Source organism: Panthera tigris, chromosome E1, assembly GCF_018350195.1.
Source record: "Panthera tigris isolate Pti1 chromosome E1, P.tigris_Pti1_mat1.1, whole genome shotgun sequence".
Lineage (NCBI taxonomy): Eukaryota > Metazoa > Chordata > Mammalia > Carnivora > Felidae > Panthera > Panthera tigris.
The window spans coordinates 56,199,186-56,227,057 of record NC_056673.1 but is presented as its reverse complement, the minus strand read 5'-3'; the positions used below and the strand labels follow the sequence as shown (position 1 = coordinate 56,227,057).

Here is a 27,872-nt window from a genome sequence, read left to right as displayed (position 1 = left end):
TGGGGAGGAGGAGGGATGCCTTCCTCTGCATAATCCCCAGCAGCCAGGAGCCCTCCTCCTCTTTCCACTTCTTAACTTCCCACCCCCACCCACAGGAACTCTGTAAAGGGCCAGGGTCTTGGCTGTCCCCTGAGACCAACAGGACTGCTCGATTCTGGTCCCCACAGGTCCAGGCCCCTCCCCCTCCCCCAAGTAGAGTCTCCCTTCAAACTGTGCTCGCCCTGGCAGGCCAGGCCTCCCCAAGGTGCAAGGGCGAGATAAGAGCCACCAGGGCTGAGAAAGGGGCACCAGGACCTTGGAGTTTTTCCTCGCTCCCCTCGCCACAGTTTTGTCTAGGCCGAAGTGTGGAGGCTAGGTCAATCAAGTCCTCCTTATGCCGAGGAGGAAGAAGGGTCCATCTGGGTAGCCAGACCCAGGCCAAAGGGCCGAGAGGGCAGAAGGACGGAGTGGCCCACTGCTGGGGTGGGGGGGGGCTAGTGGGCACACCACACCCAGCACCCACCCAGCCCACACCCAGCCTGCAGATGGAATTGGCTGAGTCCTGTCAATGCCTTCAGGAGGGGGTAGGTTCATGAGTTTTGGCCCTGGCCACAGGGTGATGCAGGTGGGACCCCCCTCCCCCCCCCCCAACTATGGGTGCCTGGGGGAAAGGGAGAGAGCAATGCCAGGTCCGCACCCCAGGGGAGCGGCAGAGCTGTGGAGAAGCCGGGCCCAGGGAGATCAGGAATCAAAGGCCAGCTTCTCTGGGCTGAGAGGGAGGAGAAATTGGCTCAAAATTGATGAGACATGGGGTCCCATTGTGATAATAGTAACAATAATAGCTAATACTAACAATAGCAGCTGCAATGCCAGGTGCCTTCAAAGGGGCTTCTAAGAGGCAGGGCCTATTATCACCCCCATTTACAGGGTAGGAAGCAGAGGCTCCCGGAGGTTGTAGGTTATCCAAGGCCACACAGAGAGGAAGCGGCAGGGCCGGGATCTGAACTTAGGTTCTCTGGCTCTCAGCCTCCACCGCCCGTAATAACCACCTAGTTAACACTGCTATATCCCCACTGCCAACCACGTGAGAAGGCCAGGCAGGCTTTACTACTTTGCAAATTAAGAACAGGCTCAGAGGGGCTAGGGCCTGGGTTGAGGCCACCCTGTCCCCGAGGCTGGCCTCACCGAATCTCCAGATCCTGACCGCTTTCCTCTTCGGCTGCAGGCACCCGTGTGAACCAAGGTTTTGCCCCATCAGGAAGGTCGTGTGTCGTCGGGCCAGAGACAACGTGAGTTTTCACTGGGTCGGCCCTACAGAAGATTCCCGGGACTCCTCCAGAGACACCCTCCCCCCTCCTCCGCCCCACCCCCTCCCCCGCAGGCACCCAGCGCGTGCTTCGCTCAGCGGCAAACACTCCTACCCGCGGCTTCGTGTGGGGGTCGGACGGGGGCGGAGGAAGTGGAGCAAGACTCGGCCTAGGAGCGCGCGTCCGCCCCGGGAGGATGCAGAGGAGGGCAGAGATCAGAGGCTTGCTGGAGGCGGGAGCTGCAGTAGGACGAGGAGCGATCGAGATGCTCCAAATGCGTTTTAGGGAAAGTGAGCGGCTAAAGGTTCGAGGGGCAGGTCCACTTGGCCTTAGAGTGAGAGCGCTGGCAGGAGCGGGATGGGGGGGTGGTCGTCACTGGAGTGACTATTCCTTGGGGGGGAGGGGTGACGTGATGGCAGCTCAGACCTAGATCATGCGCTTTGTCCCGGGAGGAGAGGACGACGCCTGGAAGAGACCGGCTCCCGTAGAAAACAGGGCTCTCCCCAGGCGTGGACGCCCGCCCCCAAACCAGGGATCGGAGCGCAGAGCTAGGGGCGTGAGCCCCTCCCCACCGCCCCCCGGCGCCCCGGGGCGGGCTGCCTAGTCCCGCGCCGCCCGGAGCCCCGCCCCCAGGCCGCCAGGCCCCGCCCCAGGTCGCCGGGGCCGCCCGGTCCCGCCCCGGACCGCCAGGCCACGCCCCCTCCGCCCGCGCGCAGGTAGGGAAGAGGCGGAGCGCCGGGGCCCCGCCCCCGGGAGCCACCGCCCAGCCGCTGGCCGGCGCCGCTCGGAGCTGCGTCCCGGGGACGTGGGGCCGCAGGGAGGTGAGCGCGGGGTGAAGGGCGGAGCTCGGCACGCGGCGGCCGGGCCGCAGGCGTCAGAGGGGTCCGCGGGGTCCGGCGCGAGCCCGGCCTGGGGCTGCTGTGCGGGGCCCGCGAGGGCGCCCGACCTGCGGAGCGCTCGGGCCCCACGTGGGCCGCGCCCGAGGCTAGAGGCCGGGGCTGGGCTCGGACGGGGCTGCTGGACCCGGGCTGCCGGTCCCTGGGGTTCGGCCGGGGCGAGACGCCTAAGAGGTCCCTTGGCCACGGGTCACCAGATGTAGGGGGCACGACGATTGAGCAGACGTGTAAAGCCCCCGGGAGGAAGAGAGGGGACTGTCTGGGTACGGGACCGCGCAGTCTCGCCTTCGTTTCAGAAGCTCCTGGAACTCAGACCCTTCCCTCCCCTTTCTCTTCCTGGACGAGCAGCGGGCCGCCGCCTGGCCGCTTTCAGCCTCGCCAGGGTGGAAACAGGTGCGGGAGAGTGGACTCACAGCAAGTTTAGGTCGGAGCTCAGAAATTGGACCCAGCAGTCCCCTCTGTTGCTGCAAGGGCCTTGGGTTAGGTGCGGGTTAGAAAGGATTATGTCTGCTAGACATACTCTCCCATCCCAGGGCAGAGGGGAAGCTGAGGTCTCAGCCCCTGCCTAACTGGGTGAAAGGCTAAAGGGGGCGAGGGGGAGACTTGCCAGATGACCCCACACGTGAACTGGCTTCTGGTTCCCAAATAATTTAGGACCCCGCGTTCGTGACATTTGCTGGTAAAAGGATGAGCCCAGCCTCTGTGTTCCTGCCACTTCGTAGGGAGGGCAGAGGGGCAAGCAGGGGACTGATTTTTGGTGCCAGGAGATACTTGATCATGTCTGGAGACATTTTGGTTGTCACAACTCAGGAGAAGGAGGGGAGTGTTCCCACTGGCATCTGGTGGGTACAGGCCAGGGATGCTGCTAAAAACGTCTTACGGTGCACAGGGCAGCTTCCCACCACAGAGAATTAACCAGCTCAAAATGTCACTGCTGCGCTGAGGTTGAAAGACCCCGGAGCCGCACCTGGCCCGTCAAGTTACTTCTGGACTGCCCCTGCTTGCCTCAGTTTCCCCAGGGGTCAGGAGAAGAACAGAGTAAACTTAAGTTGTGAGGGCAGTTATTCCCCCCAGCAATAGGACTTCCTTTGGTGCCATCAGCCTGCCTCTTCCCTGCTCAAAGGGGGGGGCCCTACAGGAAGCAGGTCTGGGTGCTGTGGGGGAGGAGCTGAGTCCCAGGGGCTGGGCACAGGGCCCTCTCAAGGCTCAGTCCTGGAGTGCTTCACCCCTAAGGCAGCCTCCCATGCAGGGTGAGCCAGGACAGCCCTCCAGCTCAAATATCCGCCTGGTTGGCGGGGAGGGAATGGGCACAACTCTGTTCTCATAGATTTTCCCAAAGCTGGATTGCTGAGACAGGCATGGACGCCTAATGCCATGTGACCTGCTGGAATTTTCCCTTCTAATCTGACACCTAACTCTTCTGGTTATTTACACCAGGAAAATAACATCCAAGGACTGACAGGCTTCTAGTTCCTTGTGGCTCTCCAATCTGCTTCCCTCCGGCAATAAAAAGGTCCTCTGTGGCTTGTGGGAACCCTGGGTTAGACAAGAGGCCCCAGGGTGGGCCCCCCCTGCTGGCAGAGCGAGGCAGCCCCTGCTCCTGATGTTAGCCAAGGGGGCAGGCCAGGGGGACCCCAGTAGGGACGAGTCCTTTGAATGGGGCTCAGAAATGTTGGCTCAGTTCTCGGGGGCTGGGGCGGGGGGGGGGTGGGCTGTCCTCGAAGGATGGGATGGAATGAAGACACAGTCCCTGCCCAGAAGCCCGGGCCACTCCACTGCCCTCCCTTCCCATTTCCTGACAGTGTCCATTGTCCACGTTCTGTTCACTTCTGGACCCTGGCCTCCTGGACCCACCCAGAACTCTGGCAGGGCAAGAGGGCAGGTGGCAGTTTCTGGGGGGTTTTTTTGGTGGTTTTGTTTTTCGTTGTTGTCGGCTGTTTTGCTTTTAAACTTCAAAAGGGCTGGAATGGCACTGCCATCTTTTTGTTGATCGAAAACCCCGAAACAGGGACCTCTGTCTTTAGTGTCTCTCGTGGCACAAAGCAGCATTCAAGACTTGTGCAAAGCTGCTCAGGAATTAAGCAGTAGAGCCTGATATTGAACCTGGGCTGCGGTTCCCAGGCCCAGCCCCAAAACCTTGTGCCACCTGCTGGTAAATGGCCAGCTGACTCCTATCTGCTTCGCTCATTTGTGAGCTGTAGGTCTCCGTGGTATCCCACACACGCACAGACCCACACTGCCCAGGAGGGCACTTCTGTTCTTCTCAGAGGACGAATTAATCGCGGCACAAATACCTTGTAGAGGCCGCCGGGGTCTGAGCCTGGCTCTTCGTCGGTGGTGGTGTTTTTACCGGTGGCTGGAGCCCTTCAGAGGGTTCCCGTCAACCTACGACAGACTGTGCCCGATGAGACGGCAGATAAGAGCAGGAAGACGCCGAGGGGGTGTGTCTGTGCATGCCCGTACCTGCTCCTGTCCGGGTGACTTCAGCGAGCCACCTGCCACTTCTTTTTGGTTCAGGACGAGTGGTAGCAGCATCGGGGTGGCCCCAGCCTCCCGCCTGCCTCGCGGTGCGGCATCTGGGGAGATGTGCTCTCTGGGCTGCCTCCCCCCGCCCCCCCCATCTCTGCACATCCCCTCCGGCCTGTACCACCCACTTTGGAGCAGTGTTACCCTGGCCACCCTCGGGGATTTCCGGAGTGAGCTCACCCGTTTGCTCCCGGGTTCCCATCCAGCTGAGCCAGGCTGGGGGGAGGACTGGCGGGGACGTCAGTGGCCACTGGGAGTGCAGGCCAAACTCACCCGTGGTGGCTGGGCTGGGAAGGCGACCGGGCAAAGCCAGCTCCGAGGATACAGGCCAGGGCACGTGGCCCCACCTGTCCCGTCACTGGGGGGAAAACAAGGGCTTTTCCCACACAGCCCATAAAGTTAGTGTTGCTTCCCTAATGGGAGTTGGAGGTGTGTAAATAAGAATTCATCACCTCGTCTTCAGGGAAGTAGGAGCACTGCGTCCACATTCCGTCACTGTGTGCGCTTACCCGGGGACCCAGACACAAGTCATTTGTCTGCCGTTCAGACGCTGCCAGAAGGCATGTTGTGGGGGCGGGGTGCTAGGAAAATGGTCGGAGCTAAGTGGGCAATGCCAATCAGGGATGCCGGCCAGGAGGGTGGGAGGGCGGTAGGAGGGGGATTCCCAGCGTGGGGAGCCAAGAAGCAAGGCCCAGAAGCTGGTGGGCACAGTGGCCTACGAAATAGTGGTCGGTAGGATGAGGGTCACTTAGAGCCCGTGCCTCAGTTTCTTCAGCTATACAGTGGGGTAACAGAGCCTCGGGACGAGTTGCCGGGAGGATTCCAGTGGTGTCGCACGTGAAGTCTTGGGGGGCCGGGAGCCTGAGGTAGGAGCTGCCACGATAGTGGCATCACGCCTGCTGTTAGGAGCGTGTCTGTGGCCCTTGGCACAGGCCCGTGGGGACGACAGGGGCCTTGCCTCGTGGGCTCTGGGGAGGACTCGATAAGAACATGCTGGGGAACAGTGCTAGAATTACTCTGTAGGGGGGCTGATCCGGGGTGGGGAACCTCAGCTCCGAGAGGCGGAGGGAAGAGGGAACGGGAGGGTGGGTTTCCAAGTGGGAGTGGAGTCTCAGACCAGGAACTGTTGGCCTCTCCCAACCGGGGCTTTTCCCTGTCCCCCCCCCCCAACTTTTGTGATGGGGGGGCAAGGGGGTCATGGCTGCGGTGACCCTCAGCTCTGCTCCCTCCGGCCGGGCTCTTGGGGCCAGGAACGGGGTAAGCCATTCAGAGCCTTGGTTGCCTCCTCTCCCTCCCACGTGCGGCCCCACAGCCTGTGCCAAGAGCATCCTCGGGGGGGGGGGGTCCCGCCCCTGCCGGACGGCAGGAAGCATCTTTGTCCTCTCCGGATGGCCCTCCCCAGGTCAGGCCTCCAGGGTGGCCCCCAGAAGGCCTGAGACAGGAGGTGGGGGACCTGCTGTGGGATGGGGCCAGAGCAGGACTTGGCACTAAAATCTGGCCTGAGCCCTTGATCTCACTGGTGATGATGAGATAAGGGCAGTGTGAGAGAATGTTTGAGAAAACCCTGTGATAAGCTGAGAAGCACTACCTAAGTGCCAGGTGATGTCATTTCTGCCTAGGGGCTGCTGGGAGGGACTCCTGAGTCTCAGAGGCCCACACCTACACTCGCCCGCAGCCCATGGACCACTCGGTCACCACCCCAGGCCCATTTTGTGGCCGCTTTGCCCCACCAGTGCCAGGGTGGCAAGAGGCATCACTACCCCCTAACTCTGGGGCCTTGGACAGGTGACTTGACTTCTCTGAGCCTCAGTTTCCCCACCTGTCAAATAGAGATCTGTCACCACTGGGGCTCTTGGCTCAGATGTAGGGACCCAAGTGAGCCGTGGTCAACCAGGAATAAAAGAAGCTACCGATCACTGGCCAGCGATAGCGGCCTAGGCTCTGTGCATTCATAATCTCATGTCCTCTCTGTTGGATGGGGGAGGCATCCCCCCATTTCACAGCAGAGGAAACCGAGGCTCAGTTTCCTCTGGCAAATTGCTCGGAGTCTCCCAGCAAGTAGGTGGCCAGGCCAGGGTTTGAGTCCTGTCTCTGTCCTCCCCGCAGCCCTCCTCATTCCTCGACAGGAGAATCCATGCTGCCCCAAAGTGACGCAGGGACTTCGGTGAGTAGGGTTTACAAATCCCCACATTCCCCTGTCCGAATGGCCTGGATGAGCCCGGGTCCAAGGGCCCTGAAGGTCTAGCAGCCACTGGGGCTGGGACCAGCCCCTTGGAGGGAAGCAGCAAGCTCCAGGGCAGGGTTCTGGAAAGTCAGGTTTATTAGCTCCTTAATGAGTGTTTACAAGCTGAAAACTGTTTGCCTGGCATGCTCCCTCCCAGCCGTGGGGCCGGCCTGGGCCTCCAGAAGTGAGGGGGACCCAGGACAGCCCAGGGCCTGACTTCCGGCTGAGTGGTCGTGGGCAAGGTGCTTACCTCTCCATAAACTATGGCAAGCCTTTGTCCCTCTGCTGAATGTCCACCCAAGTGAGCCCTGGCTAATGGTGACAAAGCCACCTAGATTTCAGACTCCCGGGAGGCTATGCATAAACAGACTGGGGTCAGAGATGTGAAGTGGCTTGCCTGAAGCACACAGCATTTAGGGCTGGGCACCAGTCTCCCCCAGTTGGACAGTGTTTTTTTCTTTTGAGAGAGAGCATACGAGAGAGAAAGGGGGGAAGGGGCAGAGGGAGAGACAGAGTCCCAAGTAGGCTCTGAGCTGGGGCTTGAACCTATTATGAATCGTGACATCACGACCTACGCCAAGGTCAAGAGTCACTTAACCGACGGAGCCTCCCAGGTGCCCCAGTTGGACCGTCTGGAGCCAGGCCACAAAGAGGTGGGTGGAAAGTAGGTGGACCCCACCCTTGCAAACTCAAGACAGAGCCCTGCTCTGGGTGCTGAGTGTGGTCCTGTCTGGAAACAGTCTGGTCACCCCTCGGTGTCAGGGAGCTTCCAGCAGGGGTGAAGTAGGCCCGCCCCGCTCCCCAACCGATGTTGGACCCCAACCTTCCCCCAACCACTGAGCATGGGCTGGGCCTCAGCCAGTGAAAACCCAACTGCCAGGGGCACCCGGCTGGGTTGGTTCAAGGGTTGGCTCTTGATCTCGAGGTTGTGAGTTCCAGCCCCACGTTGGATGCAGAGATTATGAAATTATAATAATTATAAACTTGAAAACACAACAAAAACCAATTCCCAGCACGGCAGGATCCTAAGAGAGACAGATCCTCTTGCCTGTTTGGAGCAAAGCTCAAGTCCGCACCAAGCTCGGGTCAACATGGCATCCAGTGGTGTGTCCTCCCTTTCTAGGAGCCTCTTCTGCCCCGGTATCTGGCCCAGAAAGAGTCAGGGCCTCTGGCCCCCCGATGCCACTTCCTTTTCTTCTTCTTTTTTTTTTTTAAGTTTATTTATTTTGGGGACACCTGAGTGGCTCAGTCTGTTAAGCGTCCAACTTTGGCTCAGGTTCTCACAGTTTGTGGGTTCGATCCCCACGTCGGGCTCTGTGCTGACAACTCAGAGCCTGGAGCCTGGTTTGAATTCTGTGTCTCCCTCTCTCTCAAAAATGAACATTACAAAAAAATTTTTTTTAGATAGACAAAGTTTATGTTTGAGAGAGAGAGCGAGAGCAAGCGGGACAGGGGCAGAGAGAGAGGGGCAGAGGACCTGACGTGGGCTCCACGTGTGCCGACCTCAGCTTCAATACAGTGAGCCCGATGCGGGGCTCAAACTGCACGACCTGAGCTCAACCGACACTCAGCCAACTGAGCCACCCAGCTGCCTAGCCCCCCTGCCTCCTCCCTTCTTCACTGTGATGCTCAGGGAGTAACAGAACTGGGACAGAACGTGTCACCTTCCCAGAGGAGGCTGGGCCGTTGGGCAGAGCACCCCAGGACGGGCCCCTGTGCTCCCTTTCTTCTATGGTCCCCAAGCTGCACTTGGCCCCTAGGCTCTGGGAGCTGCTGCTTTCCTGGGGTGTGGAAGGGCACGTGCATCCCTGCTCAGCTGCTGTCCCCTCGTGTGCTTCTACGAGCAGCTTCTGGAGTCCAGAAAGTCCCAGAGGGCACCTGGGAGGGCAGGGCCCAGCACTGTGTCCAGCTGGGGACACGTGGCGGCATTGAGTGCCGCCTGCCTGCCCCTGCATGTTGCCAGCGGCTGCTGCATCCAGCTCAGCCAGTTTCCTGGGCCCAGGGCCCCCACAGAGGACGGGGCCTTCACATCTCCACCCGCCCTGCTGGCGCGAGGTCCTGAGAAAGCTGATGCGTACTACAAAGGGGCGTCGGGGTCTGCGGCGCTCTAAGAACTTGGCCTCCCCACCCCGGACTCCCACAGGCTCACAGCCTCAGCCTGGAGCCCGGGGCCCGCTTCCTGGGTCTGTGGTTGGCCCTGCTACCTAAGCCACTCTAACTGGGTCAAGGGGAATCCAGAACCTGGGGTCTGGTGGGGACAGTGGGGACAAGCCAGCAGGTCCTCGAGCCCCTGACTGTGCCCCCTCCTCTCCATTCTTTGCCTTCTGAACTGAGTGTGAGCAAAGCCCTTAAAGGTGTCGGGGTGAAGACATGGGGGCTCTCTGGGCCGGGGTCCTCTGTGGGTGCGGCCTCTCCCTGTGCAGGGCAGGGTGAGGCTGGGCTGAGCACAGGTGCCAGTATAGTGGGGAAGTGGGTGCTGGCCGGAAGGGACGGAGAGGCCCGCGGACACTTCCTGCTGGCTTCTCTAACTCTGACCGGGGAGTGACTTGGAGTTCAAAGCCTCCAAGGGGGACGTGGTGGTCCCTTCCCTTCCCGTCCCCCCGCGTCCTTTGCCTTCCTGAGTCCTGATCCCCGGCCCTCAGAGTCGCCTCTGCACTTTCCCGGCCTTTGCTCCCGGCCCCACTTAGCAGGGCAGGGAGGTGCGCGGGGGTGAGTCACTGGCCATCAGGAAGCCCATAGGGAGACGGGTTAGACAAACGACCGCCTTTACATAAGCGCCTGGGCCTCGAGCTAGAGCCTCGAGCTAGAGCAACTTCCCGAGGTCAGCAGAAGCCAGGGTTTGCCTGGGGGTTGCACAGTGGGTGAGGGCCAGCTTCCTCTTCGCAGCTTTCTAAAAACGACCTGGTTCCCAGAAGGGCTGTGGCGGAGGGACAGGCCGGTTTCAGTTTCTGTGACAGGGAAACAGGGGAGAGAGGCCACTTCCTTGCCCCTGGCCGTCATCCTGTCACCCTGTCATCCTGTGATTCATCAGGGGACAGACAGGTTCCCCGCAGCCCCGAGCCGCCTCCCTTCCCTCTGGACCTCCCGTGGTCCACTCACCCACGGCCAAGTGGTGGTTTCTTTATTTCCTCGGTTCAGGGGACCTGCGCCGCCCCCCACCCCCCCCCCCCCGCCGGAGGAGGTCCCCTGAACTTCCTGATCTGATCTGGTGGCTCGTAGTGGTCTCCCTCTGTCCTCTACTGGAGGGCATGCTCGCCCCTTGCCCGAGCCCCTCCCTCCCTCCCTCCCCTTGGTCCCCAGTTCTGGCCACACGCAGGCTACACGCTGATGTCAGCTGCTGCGGCTCACTCCCTGTCCTGGGTCGTGAAGTCCTCAGAGGCTGGGGATTCCGGAGACCCCGTCAAGACCAGGGGAGCATTCAGACACCTGCTAGGGTGCGTCGGTGACAGGCAGGTGGGGAGGGGATTGGGGGCCCCTCCAGCACCCCGTCTGGACGTGCGCTGGTAGATCGGGGGCAGGGGACCTCTCCGGCCGAGGCCCGGCTGCGACTGTCGGGATAGGGCTTGGCTGGTAGTGTCCAGCCCCACCCTTTGTGAGGAAACCGGGTTTTCTGTGGGCATCACTGAGTGGTTTCTGAGTCTCCGTTTCTGTCATGTGCGCCTGGCTGCCGGCAGCTGGGTCACACCACGGGTCGTGGGCGTGGTGCAGGGGTGACAGTGTCAGCCCCTGGGTCCCTCTGGGTCATTTGAACTGCACTTCACTTTTTCTTGGATCTGCCCCACCCCACCCCACGACGGACGGGCTCCACCCTCAGTCCCCTCTCCCTACCCAGGCCCCTTCGAAGTCTTCCAACTACCCTGGGCAGGGGCTGAAGGTCCTTCTGGGGGAGGGCCCCAGCGAGGCCAGGATCCAGCTTGGGCAGGTGGCATTGGCCTCGCTGGGTGGGACAGGCTCTCAGACTCTCCACGCTCCCCCCACCCCGACCCGGAGGCTGGCCGCTGCACCAACCCAGGGGGTCTCGGAGCAGCGGATGTGACTGTGGGCCAGGAGGAAGCCCGGTCCCAGGATGTCACAATTTCCTCTGCAGTGAGCAAGCATTTCTGGGGTGTGGGAGACGTGTGTGGGGCGGGGTGCTCCCAAAACTCCAGCACTTTCTGTCTGGGCTCCTCCATGACCCCACCACACTACCGGCCCTACCCTCTGCCCCCTGCCGCTCTCGGGAAGGAACTGGGATTCTGGTGCTTCTGCACAAGTGTGGGGTCAGTCTCAGGAGCAGGCTCACCCCTCCATGGTGGAGAGGGGCTGTGGGAAAGTGGTGTTTTGTACTAAATGTGTGGGCCTCGTGGGCATCGATGCTGGGCCATCACCTCGTCCAAGTCCCTGGCTTAGCAGTGAAGGAAAGGGGGGAGGGTGACGTTTCTTTACAGGCCAGGACGTGGCCTTGGCCACGAAGATGGTGAAAACGGTCTTGGGTACCATGCTGCGCCCCAGGAAGGCACGCGCGCAGCCCTGCGTCTGTTCTCCAGGGCCAGGCCGCTTCTCCCCGTGACCCCCAGAAGTGCCCTGGGGCCGGTCCAGTCTCCCCAGTCCTACCGCCTAAGGTTGTGTCTGCCCTCATTTCTGTCAAGACAGTGGCACAGATGGTCTGCAACACAGCGGGTCCTAGGCTGGGGAGTCTGGGCTGTGCTGGGGAGGGGGGAACGGGGGACCCAGTGGGGGCTCATCCTGGGACAGCATCTGGTCACAGAGCCACAGCAGGGCAGTGGGCACTTCGTGGAGCTTTCCAGAGTGGGCTGGGTGCAGGATGGGGGGAGGTAGTTTTGGTCCAGGGTCCATGTGGACTGACAGTCTGCAGCCATGCATGCGTTCCCCCCCCCCCCCCCCCACCTGCCTCCCATCCCATCAGCCCTTAGCAGGGGCCTGATTATTCCAGACCTGCCTCTGCCCAGACCTGCCTCTGCCCAGGGCCCAGGCCTACGCACAGGCAGATCTCTGCAGAATGCCAGGAGAGGCAAGTGAGAAAGTGGTTGGTTCTGTCTGGTGACAGGGCAGACTTCCTGGAGGAGGTGACATTTCACCTGGCGTCGCCCAGGCAGACAAGGTGGAGCCTAGTGCGGCCAGGGGAGGTGCAGGGCCTCAGACAAGAAAGTGAGGGTTTGGGAATCTGCAGGGACACTGGTGTATCAGGTGGGGGTCGGGGCAGGTTCTGAAGGGCCCTGGGTATCTACTCCAGGCAAGTGTGACCAGCCCTGAGTTCCAGAAGGATCCTACCTGCTTGATGAGCTCACCCAAGCTTGGACTCGGCAGCCCTATTCTCCCAGCCTTCCTCCACGGCCTGCCTCCCTCCCTCCTTGGTGCCAGTTTCCCAGGACAGTGCCTGCCTGGTGCCCTCTCACTGCACCCTGGTCCCAAAGGAGACTAAATTGGAGAACTTTCCGTGCAGGGGCCCCAGGTGAGGCTGTTGTCTGGGAGCTGTGCCCAGAGCAGACGCGAAGTGGGATCTGAGGAGCCGGCTGGCCCAACGCTGAGGCCCATCTGCCCGTGATCTCTGGGCGGCCTCATCGTCCACGGCCAGTCTGCCCTGAGGTGTGGGGTCGGGTCTCCCAGCACTTTGCAGTAGAAAGAAGGATGCTTGAGTCTGTTGGTCAAACCCAAAGCAGAAACATCCCGGGCCCCCAGCTCTTCCTCAGGACCCCCTCTGGCGCCCACTCCCCCCCCACCCCAAAGTTCCTCCTATGGTTGGAAGCCTTTGTTGCCCCGTGAAGTCAGAGGGAGGGCGCAGACCTGCCCCCAGCCTCTGGTGGGCCTCACGGTAGCCCCTTGGGCCCCTCTTGGTAACCCCGGGCCTCTGAGGAACAGAGTCTAAGTGCTTTTGAGTATAATTTCCCTCTGGGCTGGACTCCACTGTCACCCTGATAGGGGGCCGTCCAGCCCCCAGTGTGCTCTAGCTTTGGGCTGGGTGGGGGGGTGGCTCCTGTTTCTTAAAGAGACCCAGCTGTTCCCTTCCTGGCTGTGTGAGCTTGGGCAAGTTACTTAACCCCTCTGAGCCTCCTCCCTTCCCAGCCACAAAAGGGGAGCGATGGCAGATGTCTGTTTTGAAAGGTGTCTTGAGGACAAAATGGGGTAATGCATGTGAAGGGCCAAGCCAGGCCTGGTTGCACAGGAATACTTGACCTGTCCTGCCTCTGGTAGCTGTCAGGGTTCTGCTCCCCGAGGGTCTGCTGCCGAGTGTGCCCTGTGCAGGAGCTCCTAGAGCGAAATATCACAGAGTTCTTTACCTTCAGATGCTTGATCTTATGTTGTGTGGATGTGACCTGGATAAATCGTTTAAAGAATGAACACAACTTGTGGGGCATCTGGGTGGCTCAGTCGGTTAAGCGTCTGACTCTTGACTTCAGCTCAGGTCGTGATCTCACAGTTCATGGGATCAAGTCCCACGTTGGGCTGTCTGCTGAGTGTGGCACCTGCTTGGTCTGTCTCCCTCTTTTTCTTTCTCTCTCTCAATAAACATTTTAAAAAATGTTCTAAAAAAAAAAAACGAATATGACTTCTGAATCATTTGAACACTGAAATACCTGCCTTACTCTAATCGAGAGGAAATGTTGAAGGGAGCCTGGGTGGTTCAGTCAGTTGAGCGTCCGACTTCGGCGTGGGTCGTGATCTCGCGGTTTGTGAGTTCGAGCCCCGGGTCGGGCTCCGTGCTGACAGCTCAGGGCCTGGAGCCAGCTCCTGATTCTGATCTCCCTCTCTCTCTCTGTCCCTCCCCCGCTCACGCTCTGTCTCTCTCAAAAGCGAATAAATGTTTATTCTCTTTTGAGAGAGAGTGTGAGTGGGGGAGGGGCATAGAGAAAGTGGGGGACACAGAATCCGAAACAGGCTCCAGGCTCGGAGCTGTCAGCACGGAGCCCGACCCGGGGCTCGAACTCACAAACCGCGAGATCACGACCCGAGCCGAAGTCGGACGCTCAACTGACTGAGCCACCCCGGCGCTCCCCCCAAAAACAATTTTTTTTGAAGAAAGGAAATGTTGATCAGAAGACAGCCAGCACCTTAAGTTAAACGTGTGTAGTGAAGTTATGTTGAAACAGGAAAAATAAAGTAGAGGCCACCCTGATTTGGGGTTCCTAGCCCAGAGAGGGGGTGGGGGCTTGCAGGTGGCTTTTTAGGCAAACCCTCTGAGGCTGGACCCCCCCTGGCTGCCCGGCCGTCTGAGCACCCAGCTCACCGCCAAGAGGGGTTCTTACTCCAGGTGGCGAGAACATAGCCTTTAACCCCTCACCCACGAGGCCGGTGGGATTACCCCGTTTTACAGATGCAGAGACTGAGGTCAGGAAGATTAAAAGGTCCTTTGGTCCCAACGCGCCTGCTTGAGTCTGCCCTTCCTTCCTTAGAGACTGCGCGCGCCTAAGGAGCTGCCCTGCTCGGCCTGGAACCGGCTGCCTTTGCGTCTGTGCACCTGCCCACACAGCTGAAACTTGACCCCAGAGCATCTGCAGAGAGTGAGGGAAGGACTAGAACATACTAGATCATGCTCTAAAGACCCCTGCGACAAGACCCAGGAAGCCGTGAGCTCAGCCCAGATCCGAAGGTAGGAACCCGGTTAGCAGGGGGTGGGGGGAGGGGCAGCAACTGTTTGCTTATTTGTTTGCTTTTCGACACGTACGAACTGATGCTGTCTGCGGCCGGGACTCCTCTGGAGGTGGAGGCGCAGCAGTGAACAAGGGAGGCAACCCGGGTAGAGTGACGGAGAGACTTGAAGGGAGGGGAGGGCCAGGGGGCTGCTTCAGGCAGTCAAGGGGGGGCTCCTCGGAGGAGGCAGCGCTCCGGCTGGAACCAGAGTGAGAGGAAGGAGCTACCCCTCCCACCCTGTGATGATCTGACGTGGGGATGGAGGGACCAGCGCAGGCAGAGGCCTGACGTTTGGGGAGCACCTGCCTGAGACTTTTTTAACAGCTTCATTGAGCTGTAATTCACATTTAATTCAGCACAGAGCCATGAGAGCCATGAGATCACGACCTCAGCGGAAATCAAGTCGACCACTTAACCAACTGCGCCACCCAGGCGTCCCTTGTGTCTGGCTTCTTTCGGTTAGCATAAACATCCTTAAAGTTCATCCCTGCTGGACCATGTCAGCGCTGCCCTCCTGTTTGTGACTAATCATTCCATCGTGTGTATGTGGGACCTTCTGTTGGTCCGTTTGTCTGTTGATGGGCATTGGGGTCGTTTCCACCTTTGGGCCCTGCTGATCATGCTGCCGTGAACATTCCCGCCCACGTTTCTGTGTGCGCATACAGCCTGGGCGTGTGTCGTGCATTCTGTCATCTGATGCCCAGGGCGCCTCTCTTGGTTGGGGGGGAGGTCTTTCCCCCATTATAAGGTGAGGGCGTGGGTGACCTGTGGTCAAGTGCGGGCCTCTGTGCAGGTCAAGCCCAGAACCACCCACCTGCAGCGTGCTTTTGACCGTGACCCCTCGGCGCCCCTAGCCGAGCTTAGCAGGTGCGAGACAGTCGGGGGCCTAGAGTGGCCGGGTCAGGGGCAAGGAGGAGACACAGCCACTCAGGGCTCAAAGGCCCCAGTGAGAAGCTTGGAGTCCGTTTTAAGGGAGAATGGGAAATCGTGGGACACTGTTGAGCAGAGAGTGATGTGGTGTGATTGGTGCTTTTAAAAGGTGACTTTTGTTGTTACGTAGAGGACGGTCATGAGGGTGGGGGCTCGAGGGGCGGCGGGTGGAGTGTTCGGGAGGCTGCCTGTGGTCCTTCGGGTGAGAGGTGGAGATGGAGGGGACGGACAGACTCGGGACAAACGTGGCTGCTGTCACCCTCTGTCACACGTCGGCCCCACATGCCCTTACCCGGAGGGCTCCCGCGTGACTCCCCGCGTCCGTGCACAGCCGGGGTCAGCCCCGCTGTATCAGCAGGTGGATATGGCGCCCCTGGCCTTACAGGAGGGGAGGAGAAACCAAACCCGCTCCAGCAGCTTCGGGAAGTGGGGAGAGAAAGTAGCCGCAGATTTTAGCCAGGAAAAGGGCAGAGTGAGGGATGAAAGGGAGAGAAGAGAACAGGCAGAGGGCCTTGATTCTGGTGGAGTCAAAGGGGAAGTGGGGGCTGGTGACCCAAGTGAGAGTAGAAAAGCCCCAGATGGGGGCGGAGTCAGTAAATTGCCACCTCCTTCTGGCAAGGCCATTTCCCAAGATCCATTGATATTCAAGATGAACTTACTCTTCAACCCAGCAACTCCACTTCTGGAAGTTTGTCTTGGGTTAGTGCTGGGACAAGGACCCGGTCTGGGTCTAGGCAGGGGTGTCGGTGAGCACCAGGCACAAGTCCAAAATGCCGAAAACACCCTCAGCAGCCATCAGTCTGGAATTGGTTTAATCCTGGTATGTTCCACTCAATGAAATCTTGGTAGTCACTCAATGAAATCTAGGGGCGCTGGTGTGGGTCAGTGGGTTAAGTGTGACCAACTCTTGATTTCGGCTCGGTCGTGATCTCACGACCGTGAGTTCAAGCCCCATGTCGGGCTCTGCACTGATCCTGCTCGGGGATTCTCTATCTCCCTGTCTCTGTGCCCCACCCCACCCCCCACTGTCCTTCAAATAGATAAACATTTTTTAAGAAAAGAAAAAGAAGGGACACCTGGGTGGCTCGGTCGGTTAGGCGTCCAACTTCAGCTCAGGTCATGATCTCACGGTTTGTGAGTTCGAGCTCCGCCCCACGTCAGGCTCTGTGGGGACAGCTCAGAGCCTGGAGCCTGCTTCAGATTCTGTGTCTCCCTCTCTCTCTGCCCCTCCCCCACTCACACTGTCTCCGTGTCTCAAGAATAAATACACGTTAAAAACAAGAAAAATAGGGTAGCTCTGTGTGCATTGATGGGACAAGACGCACACACTATGGAAGAAAAGTTGTGGCAGGAGCATGTGTAGAACCCAAGTATGTGTGTCCTTTTCCAGCTGCAAAGAGGCTGTTTGGTGGCAGGTGGGGTGACAGGCAGGCCATGAGCTCACTGTCTGCTTTATAGGTCTTCTGGGTCTGAGCACATGTCACTTTTATGGTTAGGATATAGCGTTTTTCCTCCATGAAAAGAGAGAAGTACCAGACAGGTGGCAATTTCAGTTACCTTTGAAAAAGGAACCAGGCAGCCCAGGGGACAGGAACCAGCACGGTGGCTTTCTCTCTATCTGCAATCAGGCCGCGCAGCCACTTCCTTGCTAGAAACCCAGAAAGCACCTGCTCCCCGCACAGCTGTGGACCTCTTCTTTGTGGCCAGCGCACTGGGTGGCCCCGGAGCCTTCTCCTGGTCCTCCCCCAGGCCCTGCCCCGAGATCAAAGGCAGGGCTCGGGGTCCCAAGAAGATGCCCTCTGGCCCCTGGCCTACTTTGACCAGGCTGACAAGGCGGCCAAGGTCACCTGGCAGCTCAGTCCTTTGCCCTCAGGCTCCTTTCTGGGTGTGGTCCTGCAGTGGGAGGAGGTGGAAAGGTGGGGATTTCTCAGGCCCCGGCCGGCCTGGAATGCAAACGAAGGACGAAGGGCGGAAATAGACCTTCTTGCAATAATACCCCACCCAGGTCAGATTCGGTCTCTTGGGGCGAGGTTTAGACCCCAGAGTTAGTTAGGCCTGACCTGGGCCACCTGCCCAGTCCCCGGTCCCCTCCTGTCTTGCCACCTCTCGACACACTCGTGTCCCCCTCCCTGTTTCTATTCCAGCCACGCTGCCCCCCTGCCCGCCATGGCCTCCGCTGACAAGAATGGCGAGAGCGTCTCCTCCGTGTCCAGCAGCCGCCTGCAGAGCCGGAAGCCGCCCAATCTGTCCATCACCATCCCTCCACCCGAGACCGCGGCCCCTGGCGAGCAGGCCAGCATGCTGCCCCAGGTAAAGGGACAGGTGAGGGGGCAGCCTGGAGGCTCGCCGCCCTGCCCCAGACAACAGCCGTGCCCACACAGCACTGTTCGGGCGGAGGAGGCCCCTTCTGCCTGAGCCCCAGCTGCCTGTGTAGCCCCTGACTTAGGCCTGTGCCCCCTCCTGCCTTTCCAGATGTCACAGTGAGCGGGCCCCGAGCGCAGGTGCCGGGTCTCCCGGTGATCGCTGTGGGTCTCCCGGTGGGATGTGTGGTCCTGAGAAAGCCTCCCGGTTCCACCCAGGACTGGCTGTTTCCCTTTCTGTCTGGGCCCCGCCACACCACCCCGCCCAGGGGCGAGGGCTGTCACACTTGGGGGAAGGGGCCCCCGCGCTGGGCATCAGCAGCCTGACCCCGCGGCGCCTGGCTCCCGTGGAGAATGGAAATGAGCAACGTTTCCAACAGGCTGGACCAGCGCTCCATAAAGGGCTCATTGAGAGCAGGCTTGAAACAGTGTCCTGGGGCATAAAGGGGTGCTGTGTTGGTGCCACCCACTCACCCCGGGGGGCTCTTCCTCCTACAGGGAACCAGGAGCTAGGAAATCACGCTGGGGGTCACTGAAGAGTTAAAAGATGGTGACTTTACATTTGGAAGGAAAGCAGCTCAGGGCGTGTAAATTGGGGGTGAGGCTTGTTCTCCGTGGTGCTCTCACGTAGAGAGCCAAAAAAGAGCCAGCCCGGGCTCTGGGCTCCACCAAGTCCCAGCCTGTCCTCCCACAGAGGCCCAGGAACCCAGCCTACGTGAAGAGTGTCAGCCTCCAGGAGCCACGGGGACGATGGCAGGAGGGCAGCTCAGAGAAGCGCCCAGGCTTCCGCCGCCAGGCCTCCCTGTCCCAGAGCATTCGAAAGTGAGCACCCTTCCTGCCCCCCGTCCCCGGCAGCCCTACGGACCTTCTCCGGGCCTGGCCCCTGGGTCCCCTTCCTAGAAGGAGCGGGAAGGCCTTAATGAGCGGCCCTCCCTGCAGGGCTGGAACGTGAGAATCCGTTAACACCGTGTTCCGGGGGGGAAACTGAGGCCCAAGGGCAATGTGTGCCTTGTAGAAAGTCACAGGGTGGAGCCTGCGGGCGTGGGTCAAGGAGCGGGGTGGGGGGGAGGCACCGGCCCACAGAGTGGCTCCCGGAGGCCTGCCCACCCCTTTTAGCTGGTCATTGGGTACCAACCCAGGGGCAAAAGGGGGGAGCCGATCTGTCCCCCTCCACTGCACACACACGTGCCTTGTCGCCTGTCGTCCCCTGCCCACACATGCTGTCACCTCCCACGTCCCCTCCCCTGCACCCAAGTGCATGGCACCCTGCCACCCTGCGTCCCCCCTGCACGTGCCCTGGCCCGCGTTGGTCTTCGTCCCCGCGGCGTGCCCACCCCCGCGGCGCTCTCGGCTCCCGCAGGGGCACGGCCCAGTGGTTCGGGGTCAGCGGCGACTGGGAGGTGAAGCGACAGCATTGGCAACGCAGGAGCCTGCACCACTGCAGCGTCCGCTACGGCCGCCTCAAGGCCTCGTGCCAGCGGGACCTGGAGCTCCCCAGCCAGGAGGTGCCATCCTTCCAGGGCACCGAGTCTCCAAAACCCTGCAAGATGCCCAAGGTGGGTTTGGGGGGGAGGGAGGGGCGGCGGCAGTGGCAGGGGACGGAGCCCAGGGGCCCGACCTGCTCCCTCCCTCCCTCCCTCCCTCCCTCTCTTCCAGATTGTGGATCCACTGGCCCGAGGACGGGCGTTCCGCCACCCGGACGAGGTGGACAGGCCCCATGCCCCACACCCGCCCCTGACCCCTGGGGTCCTGTCCCTCACATCCTTCACCAGCGTCCGCTCTGGCTACTCCCACCTGCCCCGCCGCAAGAGGATGTCTGTGGCCCACATGAGCTTTCAGGCTGCCGCCGCCCTCCTCAAGGTGAAGATGCCTCTGCCCGGCCCCCGCCGCCCCTCCCTCCCTCTCTGTTCCCCCCAGAGCATCCCCCAAGAGCTCACCTGGGCGCATCCCTCCGTGCCAAGGGCAGCGGATGCATGAGGTTACCCGGCAGAGAGGCCCGGGGCCTGGCCCATGGCCTTCCAGCCCCAGCGCTCCAGGGTTTGGGAAGCCGGGTTCTGCACCGACACGGGCTGGGCAAGTCGGAAGTGACATGTGCAGTCAGTTCACCCGAGTTTACTCGGCCCCTATGATGTGCTGGGCACGGGGGCTGCAGAGTGACAGGAGCCAGTGTCCCTGCCCTGGGAGAGCCCCCAGTCCCGAGGGGGCAGTTGTCACTAGTCAGTGTGATAAGTGCCGGGGTCGGTGCAGGAGAGGGGCTCGTGTCAGGGAAGCCACTTGAGCTGAGCCCAGAAAAATAAGAAGTTCCCCAAAAGAGGAATAGCTTTCTCAGCAGAGGGAAGGGCCCACGCAGAGGCCCGGAGGTAGGAGGGGGCGTGGCACGTGGGGGTCAGAGAGGGGGGGCAGGGGCACGGTGTGCCGTGCCGCGGAGCTGGGGCTGGGGGAGATGGCCCGAGTTTTGGGGAGTAAGGGTGCGGGACGAGTGGTGGCGAGCTAGCTGCCCAAGCCAGAGGGCAGGACGTCAGCAGGGAGAGGAAAACGGCCAACTGCGGAGAGAGCGCTACGTTCAGGGCTATGGAAGATGGTGCCCTGTCTCCGGCCACGCTCTGCCCAGGGAGGATGGGCTTGACAGTCCCTTTGGAGGGGGGGCCTGATGCCCGTGCCTCTGCCCTGTCACAGGGGCGCTCCGTGCTGGATGCCACGGGACAGCGGTGCCGGGTGATCAAACGCAGCTTTGCCTACCCCAGCTTCCTGGAGGAGGACGTGGTCGATGGGGCAGACACATTTGACTCCTCATTTTTTAGTAAGGCAAGCATGGGGTGTGGGCCTCGGGAATAGGGTACGGGGTGGCCTGGGAGTTAGGACTGGTGACCTGGCCTTGATCGTGCGCTGCCAGGAGCCCCTGACAGGTCCAAGGGCCCCCTGGTTGGAGGGATATGCTGCCTTGCGGAGCTCCTGGGCCCCTGTCTCTCCGTCAGGGACCTGGCGGGGCAGGTGCCAACGGGGAATCATTGCGAGGGCTCCCAGGCACAAGCCCTGCACCTCCCTCCCCAAGAGCCTGTCCCGCTTTGTTCTGTCCTTGGATTGAGCTGTTGGGAGCAGTATTTGGGACAGTGACTCCTCACACTGTCTTTCTCTGTGTCCCCCGCTCCACCCCACCCCAGGAAGAAATGAGCTCCATGCCCGACGATGTGTTTGAGTCTCCCCCGCTCTCTGCCAGCTACTTCCGGGGGATCCCACGCTCGGCCTCCCCGGTCTCCCCCGATGGGGTGCAGGTCCCTCTGTGAGTTCTGGGCAGCCTTCCTCCAAGCGGAGGGAAGCGGTGCAGTGGGGAAGGGCTCCCCCAGCCCACAGCAGGTCCCTCCCGGGCCCCCTTCTGGGATGTGCAGGGGGGGGGGGGGGAAGGGGCAGCAGGCTGAGAGCCCTCCCCCACCAGGAAGGACTCGGGCCGAGCCCCGGCGCCCGGGGCCAGGCGCAGCAGGCGCATCGCCTCCAAGGTGAAGCACTTTGCCTTTGACCGCAAGAGGCGGCACTACGGCCTGGGCGTGGTGGGCAACTGGCTGAACCGCAGCTACCGCCGCAGCATCAGCAGCACCGTGCAGCGCCAGCTGGAGAGCTTCGACAGCCACCGGTGAGCCGCGAGGCGGCCGGCTCCGGGCGTTGTGGGCGGCGTCCCCGCTCTCAGGTGCAGGCAGAGGGCAGGAGGGCCGAGGGCCACCCCGGGAGGCCTGGGAGCTTCCGGCTTCCCCAGGACCCTCGCCTGCAGCAGCCCCCTTACTCACTGAGCCGGCATTTGGCGAGCGCCCCCTGCGGGCGAGGACAGCAGGGACGAGTCCCCGGGGTTGCCCTGCGAGCATGTGCGTCACCGGGGAGGGGTCCCCGGGCGCTTTGCTGCCTCTTCCCCCTCCCTGCTTCCTCGGCCTGGATCCTCAGCCTGGCTCCCGAAAGCAGTGAGTCGACAAGCGTTCGTTGAGTGCTATCCCCCACTGGCCCCAGAACAGCTCCGACAGGAGAGACCGGGAGGGCCCGGTGGGCCAGAGGGACGGTCAGAACCTTGGACTATGAGTGAGGGGAGCGTGGGGCAGGATGTGCACAGAGACCTTGGGGGAAATGAGAGGATTGGAGGAGGGCAGTCCTCCCAGTGTGCGATGGGCAGTGACCTGACAGACATTAAACCCCGATTATAAATAAGTAATAACAAGGATAGCAAGCGTCCCAAGGAGGACGGAGAATGAGAGTGAACTGGTGAGGAGGGGTGCAGCCGGCGTGAGCAGGAGTTAGCCGGGTAAAGAGAGATGTGAAGAGCATTTCTGACAAAAGAGGCACCGTGTGCAAAGGCCCTGGGGCCGCGAGGATTGTGGTTTGTTCCAGGAACTGTAAGAGAAGAATGTGGGTGGGCACAGCAAGGCCTTGCAGCCAGCAGGAGGGGGCGATGTTGGACTTAATTCCAAGGTGGCAGGAAGCCATCTAAGGGTTTTAAGCAGGGAGAGACATGTTGGAGTGCATTTTTTTTTAACACGTATTTGTTTTTGAGAGAGAGAGAGAGAGAGAGAGAGAGAGAGAGAGAGAGAGAGAGAGCGCGAGCGCAAGTGGGGGAGGGGCAGAGGGATACAGAGGACCCGTGCTGATAGCAGAGAGCCCGATGCGGGGCTCGAACTCACGAACCGTGAGATCGTGACCTGAGCTGAAGTCGGACGCTTAACCGACTGACCCACCCAGGCGCCCCCTGTAGGGGCTGTGATGTCACTGTGACGAAGGATGAGTTGGAGGGGAATAGAAGGGGAGCTGATGGGGGGCGGGCTCGACAGGCTGAGGGATGGGATGTGGGTTCGACTCCGCTGACCCCAGGCTTGTGTCCCCAGGCCCTACTTCACCTACTGGCTGACCTTCGTCCACATCATCATCACGCTGCTGGTGATCTGCACGTATGGCATTGCACCCGTGGGCTTTGCCCAGCACGTCACCACCCAGCTGGTGAGCCAGGCTAAGTTAGGGGTGCTCCGCTCCGGGGGTCCCACCCGCCCGAGAGGCATCAAGCGTCGTCGGCCACCGAATCCCTCCCGTGGCCACAACCTGGCCCGTGCAGGAGGGTGCTCTGGGCTCACCACAGCTTCACCCCTCAGCCCTACCCTGGCATGGGGAACCCCCTGACCGCCCTCCCTCTGCCCCTGCCCCAGGTGCTCAGGAACAAAGGTGTGTATGAGAGCGTGAAGTACATCCAGCAGGAGAACTTCTGGATCGGCCCCAGCTCGGTGAGGGGCCCGGCGGGTGGGACAGCACCACAGCAGGAAGGCCCTGGGCCCCGTCACCCCCAGCTGGGCAGGGGGTCGGCTTGCCCAGGGGACCCCCCCCCCCTCGTCAGGGGGCCCTCAGGGGAGACTCAACAGAGTGGCCAGGTCGGGGCCCACGCTTACTCTCTGCCCTCCCCCAGATCGATTTGATCCACCTGGGAGCCAAGTTCTCGCCCTGCATCCGGAAGGACCAGCAGATCGACCAGCTGGTGCTTCGGGAGCGAGACCTTGAGCGGGACTCGGGCTGCTGTGTCCAGAACGACCACTCGGGCTGCATCCAGACCCAGCGGAAAGACTGCTCGGTAGGGCCGGCCCTCCGCTTGCCCTAGCCTTGGGGAGGGCCCCTGGAGGACCATCCCTTCCCTCCTTCCCGGCCCCACACACCCCTGTACACGGGCCAGCACGGGGAGGGTGCCGACCTCCCCAGAGGAGCGGAAGCCAGGTCTTGGGAACGTCAGCCGGGGGTAGAGGTCTGGGAGATGGGTCTGAGCCCTGGGGACGAGGGGAAGAGCCCCTGTCCTGGAGGCTCCCTTGCCCACTCTCACGGGGACATTCGCCTAGTCGTAACCAACCCTCCTCCGCCCTCCAGGAGACTTTGGCCACTTTTGTCAAGTGGCAGGATGACACGGGCCCCCCCATGGACAAGTCTGATCTGGGCCAGAGGCGGACATCGGGGGCAGTGTGCCATCAGGACCCCAGGTACGCTCCCAGGGTGGCCCACCGCTGGGCCACCCATGAGAAGACGGCCTTGCGTATCCTGCCCCTGGCTCCTGCAGGGATGTCGGAGGGGAGTGTGGCAGGCTGGGGGGCGGGGCACAGCTCCTCATTTTGCCCCCTCTCACCCCTGCCTCCAGAACCTGTGAGGAGCCAGCCTCTAGCGGCGCCCACATCTGGCCCGACGACATCACCAAGTGGCCAGTGAGTGTCCGGGGTGGAGCATGGTCTAGCAAGGGCAGGGAGGGGGTGCCTGCCGCTGCCCGGGCCCAACCCGGTGTCCGTCCCGGCAGATCTGCACGGAGCAGGCCAAGAGTAACCGCACGGGCTTCCTGCACATGGACTGCCAGATCAAGGGCCGCCCGTGCTGCATCGGCACCAAGGGCAGGTGAGCCAGCCCGGGCACTCTGCCCCGGGCACCCCGCCCAGAGCTTCCTCTCATCCTCTGGCACCACCCGCCACCCCGGGCCAGTGTCCTCCCTACCTGGTGACTCTGGGGTCACCCGTGGCGTGAGTAGAATGAAAGGGAGCTTGCCCCGGAGCTGTGGTCCCCTCAGAGCGGCACCCCCTTCCCGCCAGCGATGCCTGCTGTGGCCAGGCCTTGAGCAGCAGGTGAACGGGCAGGAGTCCTCAGGGCCCTGACGCATCCCCTGGCCTCCTTGTCCCCCCAGCTGTGAGATCACCACCCGGGAATACTGTGAATTCATGCACGGCTATTTCCACGAAGAGGCAACGCTCTGCTCCCAGGTGAGGCAGGGCCTGGCGGGGCCCTGAGCGTAAGGAGGAGAGCGCCGCAGCCTCCTGGAGCTGGTACCCTCCCGCAGCAGGTACCCGGCTCTGCCCCCCCCCACGTCAGGGCCAGCTGGGTCGAGGGCACTGACCTCCACGCGCTTGCCCCCAGGTGCACTGCTTGGACAAGGTGTGTGGGCTGCTGCCCTTCCTCAACCCCGAGGTCCCAGATCAGTTCTACAGGCTCTGGCTGTCTCTGTTCCTCCACGCTGGGTAAAAGGCCCCTCGCTGCCCGCCCCTCCCGCCAGGCCCCTGTGATGTCTGCCCGCCCCCGCCCCCCAGACCCCCGGAGGAGGGCTCCCGGGCCAGCGCGCAGCCGCCACGAGCCTCCAGACCCCGCTGCCCCTGCAGTGCCTGGCTGGCAGCCGCAGGCAGAGGCAGGACGGCTGATGCCTGGTGCGCCCCCCTCCCCAGCGTGGTGCACTGCTTCGTGTCTGTGGTCTTCCAAATGACCATCCTGCGGGACCTGGAGAAGCTGGCCGGCTGGCACCGCATCGCCATCATCTTTATCCTCAGCGGCATCACCGGCAACCTCGCCAGTGCCCTCTTCCTCCCCTACCGGGCGGAGGTAGGCACTCGGAGGGGCAGGGCAGGGGGCGGGGCCGGCTCTGCTGCTCCCCCACCCCCACCCCACCCCCCCCACTGGCTCTGCCACAGGGACACACGGCGCCCTCCCACGCCAGGTTCAACAGCAGATGGACAGCTAAGCTGTGGGCTTAGTGGCCGATCCCCTAATCCCCGGGTGCAGGGAACAGCACTGCCCCCGGGTCATGCTCAGGCGTCCCTTCCGACTTTCCCAGATCTTGTCCCTCCTCTTGTTCGCCTCTGCTTCGTTTCTCTTTGTGACCGCGACCCTGCCTGCCTACCTGCCTGTCACATAACTGTGGGTTGAGCTGTATGGAATCTCCAATGCCCAGCCACTCTAGACTCACGGAAACGGCGAGTTTTTTGATCGGTTCAGTCTAACGCTGTTGGCTCGCTCAGGGTCTGTCTGTCCCGCCGTTCGCTGCCTGGAGTGGGCTTGTCTGTCGCGTTGATTGCACTGACCGCCCACTGGGCCCGTAGTAGGTCCTCAGGGTTTGCAGAAAACGTGGGTGCCGCAAGCCCAGCTGTGGCCCAGCCGCTGCGGCTGCTCCCTGACCCCGTCCCCGCCCCCACCCCAGGTTCAGGGTCCCCGCGCCTGGGAGGAGCCCACCCATAGGCTGACCCGGGTCCCCGGGGGCTCCGGGCTTCCCCCTGGGGCGCCTGGAAATGACCCTTCTCCCCTCCCCCTCCCGCCCCAGGTGGGCCCGGCCGGGTCGCAGTTCGGCCTCCTCGCCTGCCTCTTCGTGGAGCTCTTTCAGAGCTGGCAGCTGCTGGAGCGGCCCTGGAAGGCCTTCCTCAACCTGTCGGCCATCGTACTCTTCCTGTTCGTCTGCGGCCTCCTGCCCTGGATCGACAACATCGCCCACATCTTCGGCTTCCTCAGCGGCCTGCTGCTGGCCTTCGCCTTCCTGCCCTACATCACCTTCGGCACCAGCGACAAGTACCGCAAGAGGGCCCTCATCCTGGTCTCGCTGCTGGTCTTCGCCGGCCTCTTCGCCTCTCTGGTCATCTGGCTCTACGTCCACCCCGTGCACTGGCCCTGGATCGAGTACCTCACCTGCTTCCCCTTCACCAGCCGCTTCTGCGAGAAGTACGAGCTGGACCAGGTGCTGCACTGACCCCCTGCCCCCCCCCGGGCGGGGCATCGCTGCTGCTCACGGGGCGCTGAGGGCCCGGGGCCCGGGGCCCGGGCCGGGCTGCAGAGCGCCCCCTCCCCCGCGCTCCGGAGACCCACTGCCAGGGGCCCGGGCCCTCCCTCCACCAGGCGAGACGGTCACAAAGGCGGGTTCCCCCGGGGCAGCGAGGCGCCCCCTTCCTCAGGCTGGGGGACACTCCGTGCACGGGCTTCTCTGCAGCTCAGGGGCTCAGGGCCATGCCCGCCCGTCGCTCCCCTGCTGGCGGGACCACTGCCTAGGAGTGGGCTTCTTTCTTTACCAAGGTCCTCAGGCTTCGCCCGTCACCCCCCTCAGCCTCTGCTGGTGCCCCCCGGCCACACACACACACACACACACCACATTGCTGTGAGCGTGCCCTTACTGGGACGTGGCCAGGGTTCCCACGCCTGCCTCAACATGCCAGCCCTCCTTCCTGTTTCTCCTCCCCTCTCTGCCCTAAGAGCCCAGGCCCCTCGTTCATCGGTAGCCTGGTGAGCCTGCCCTTAACGCTCCTGGAGCAGACTTGTGGGAAGGGCTTTGCCACGGTCTGGGGCCGAAAAGACCAACGAGGCACAGCTGGGCTGGGAAGCTGAGCGCTTGTTCCGAGCAGACAGAGGCTGTCCCCTCTGTGTCCCTCTTGGCCCTCCCTCGGAGTCAGTGTTCTGCCTCATGGGGCTGGCTTCGAGAAGGCCGGCCCTACTCCACTCTGCCTCACTCCTGTCCGAGTTGGGGCGGGGACTGGGCTACTCACTCCTGCCCGAGTTGGGGTGGGTTCCCCAGGGGTTGCCCAAGGCTCGGTCAGACCCATTTTTTACTGGTTTATATTAAGGTTCTAATTTTTAAAAGTAACGCTAACTTTATATGGATGATGTCTCAAATGTATTAAATGATACTCTTTAGAAGTAACAGCTTTTGACCCGAGGGGCTCTAGCAGAGTGAAAGCTGGAACTTTATTTTGGGGTGCGGGGCCAGCCACGAGCTCAGGGGCGGGGCCTCGGCCTAAAGGGATGGCGGAAAACTTGTGGGGGAATTGGTTGGGCCAGAAACCAGGTTTGGGGTCCCAGGGGGTCCCTTGAGAGGGCCGGGTTAAATGCCTGGAGCCCAGGGGCGGTGAGGGTCTGGCTGCCCCTGGCAGAGACGGTGCGGGGAAGGCACAGCCCTCGTCCATTCACTGGGCCCCACCCACAGCCCTGACCCCACATCAAGGAGCCACGTGGGAAGTGATGAGAGGACCCAGGGGGTCCGAGGCCAGGGGTGGGGGGCCCAGGGGCTGAGCTAGGAGGTAGCCTCTGCTCTTTCCTGATCCCAGCTACCCCTCATTCCGGGGCAGAGGATGAGAAAGGGGCTCCGTGAGGCTGGGGAGGGTAAGGGCCTTCGGAGCACCAGGCCCAACCCACGGGGACAACGATGCTGCCTGCCCAGAGGGCCCCCATTGATTCCCGAGAATGAAGGAGTCGCTGAGGTGGGTCGCAGGACACCTCCTGCTGTCCC

The 27,872-nt window shown here is 61.8% G+C and overlaps 1 protein-coding gene across 4 annotated transcripts; it reads left to right on the top strand.

Annotated features, from left to right (window-relative positions):
• Positions 1–2,012: 2,012 nt before the first annotated feature.
• RHBDF2 (rhomboid 5 homolog 2) lies at positions 2,013–27,287 on the top strand. Of its 4 annotated transcripts, XM_042965978.1 has the most exons (20): positions 2,013–2,107; positions 6,815–6,872; positions 14,324–14,520; positions 17,636–17,801; positions 18,546–18,673; positions 19,212–19,407; positions 19,508–19,711; positions 20,528–20,656; positions 21,013–21,131; positions 21,285–21,479; positions 22,711–22,822; positions 23,026–23,100; positions 23,280–23,441; positions 23,729–23,838; positions 23,994–24,057; positions 24,147–24,241; positions 24,525–24,600; positions 24,755–24,855; positions 25,057–25,210; positions 25,926–27,287. In XM_042965978.1, the coding sequence occupies exons 4-20, from the start codon at positions 17,658–17,660 to the stop codon at positions 26,343–26,345; spliced, it is 2,484 nt and encodes an 827-aa protein (XP_042821912.1). In that variant the 5' UTR covers positions 2,013–2,107; positions 6,815–6,872; positions 14,324–14,520; positions 17,636–17,657; the 3' UTR covers positions 26,346–27,287. The 4 variants fall into 4 exon arrangements, with proteins under 4 accessions (XP_042821912.1, XP_042821913.1, XP_042821914.1 ...); XM_042965979.1 differs by lacking the exon at positions 6,815–6,872 and having other exon boundaries at positions 2,018–2,107; XM_042965980.1 differs by lacking the exon at positions 2,013–2,107 and having other exon boundaries at positions 6,053–6,872.
• Positions 27,288–27,872: the final 585 nt, after the last annotated feature.

Excerpts from the sequence above, each read along its gene's own strand:
- RHBDF2 (XM_042965978.1), top strand. The coding sequence starts at position 17,658 with ATGGCCTCCGCTGACAAGAATGGCGAGAGCGTCTCCTCCGTGTCCAGC. Across the intron at positions 18,674-19,211 it reads CTGTCCCAGAGCATTCGAAA|GGGCACGGCCCAGTGGTTCG; the intron begins GTGAGCACCCTT and ends CGGCTCCCGCAG. Across the intron at positions 24,601-24,754 it reads AGGCAACGCTCTGCTCCCAG|GTGCACTGCTTGGACAAGGT; the intron begins GTGAGGCAGGGC and ends GCTTGCCCCCAG.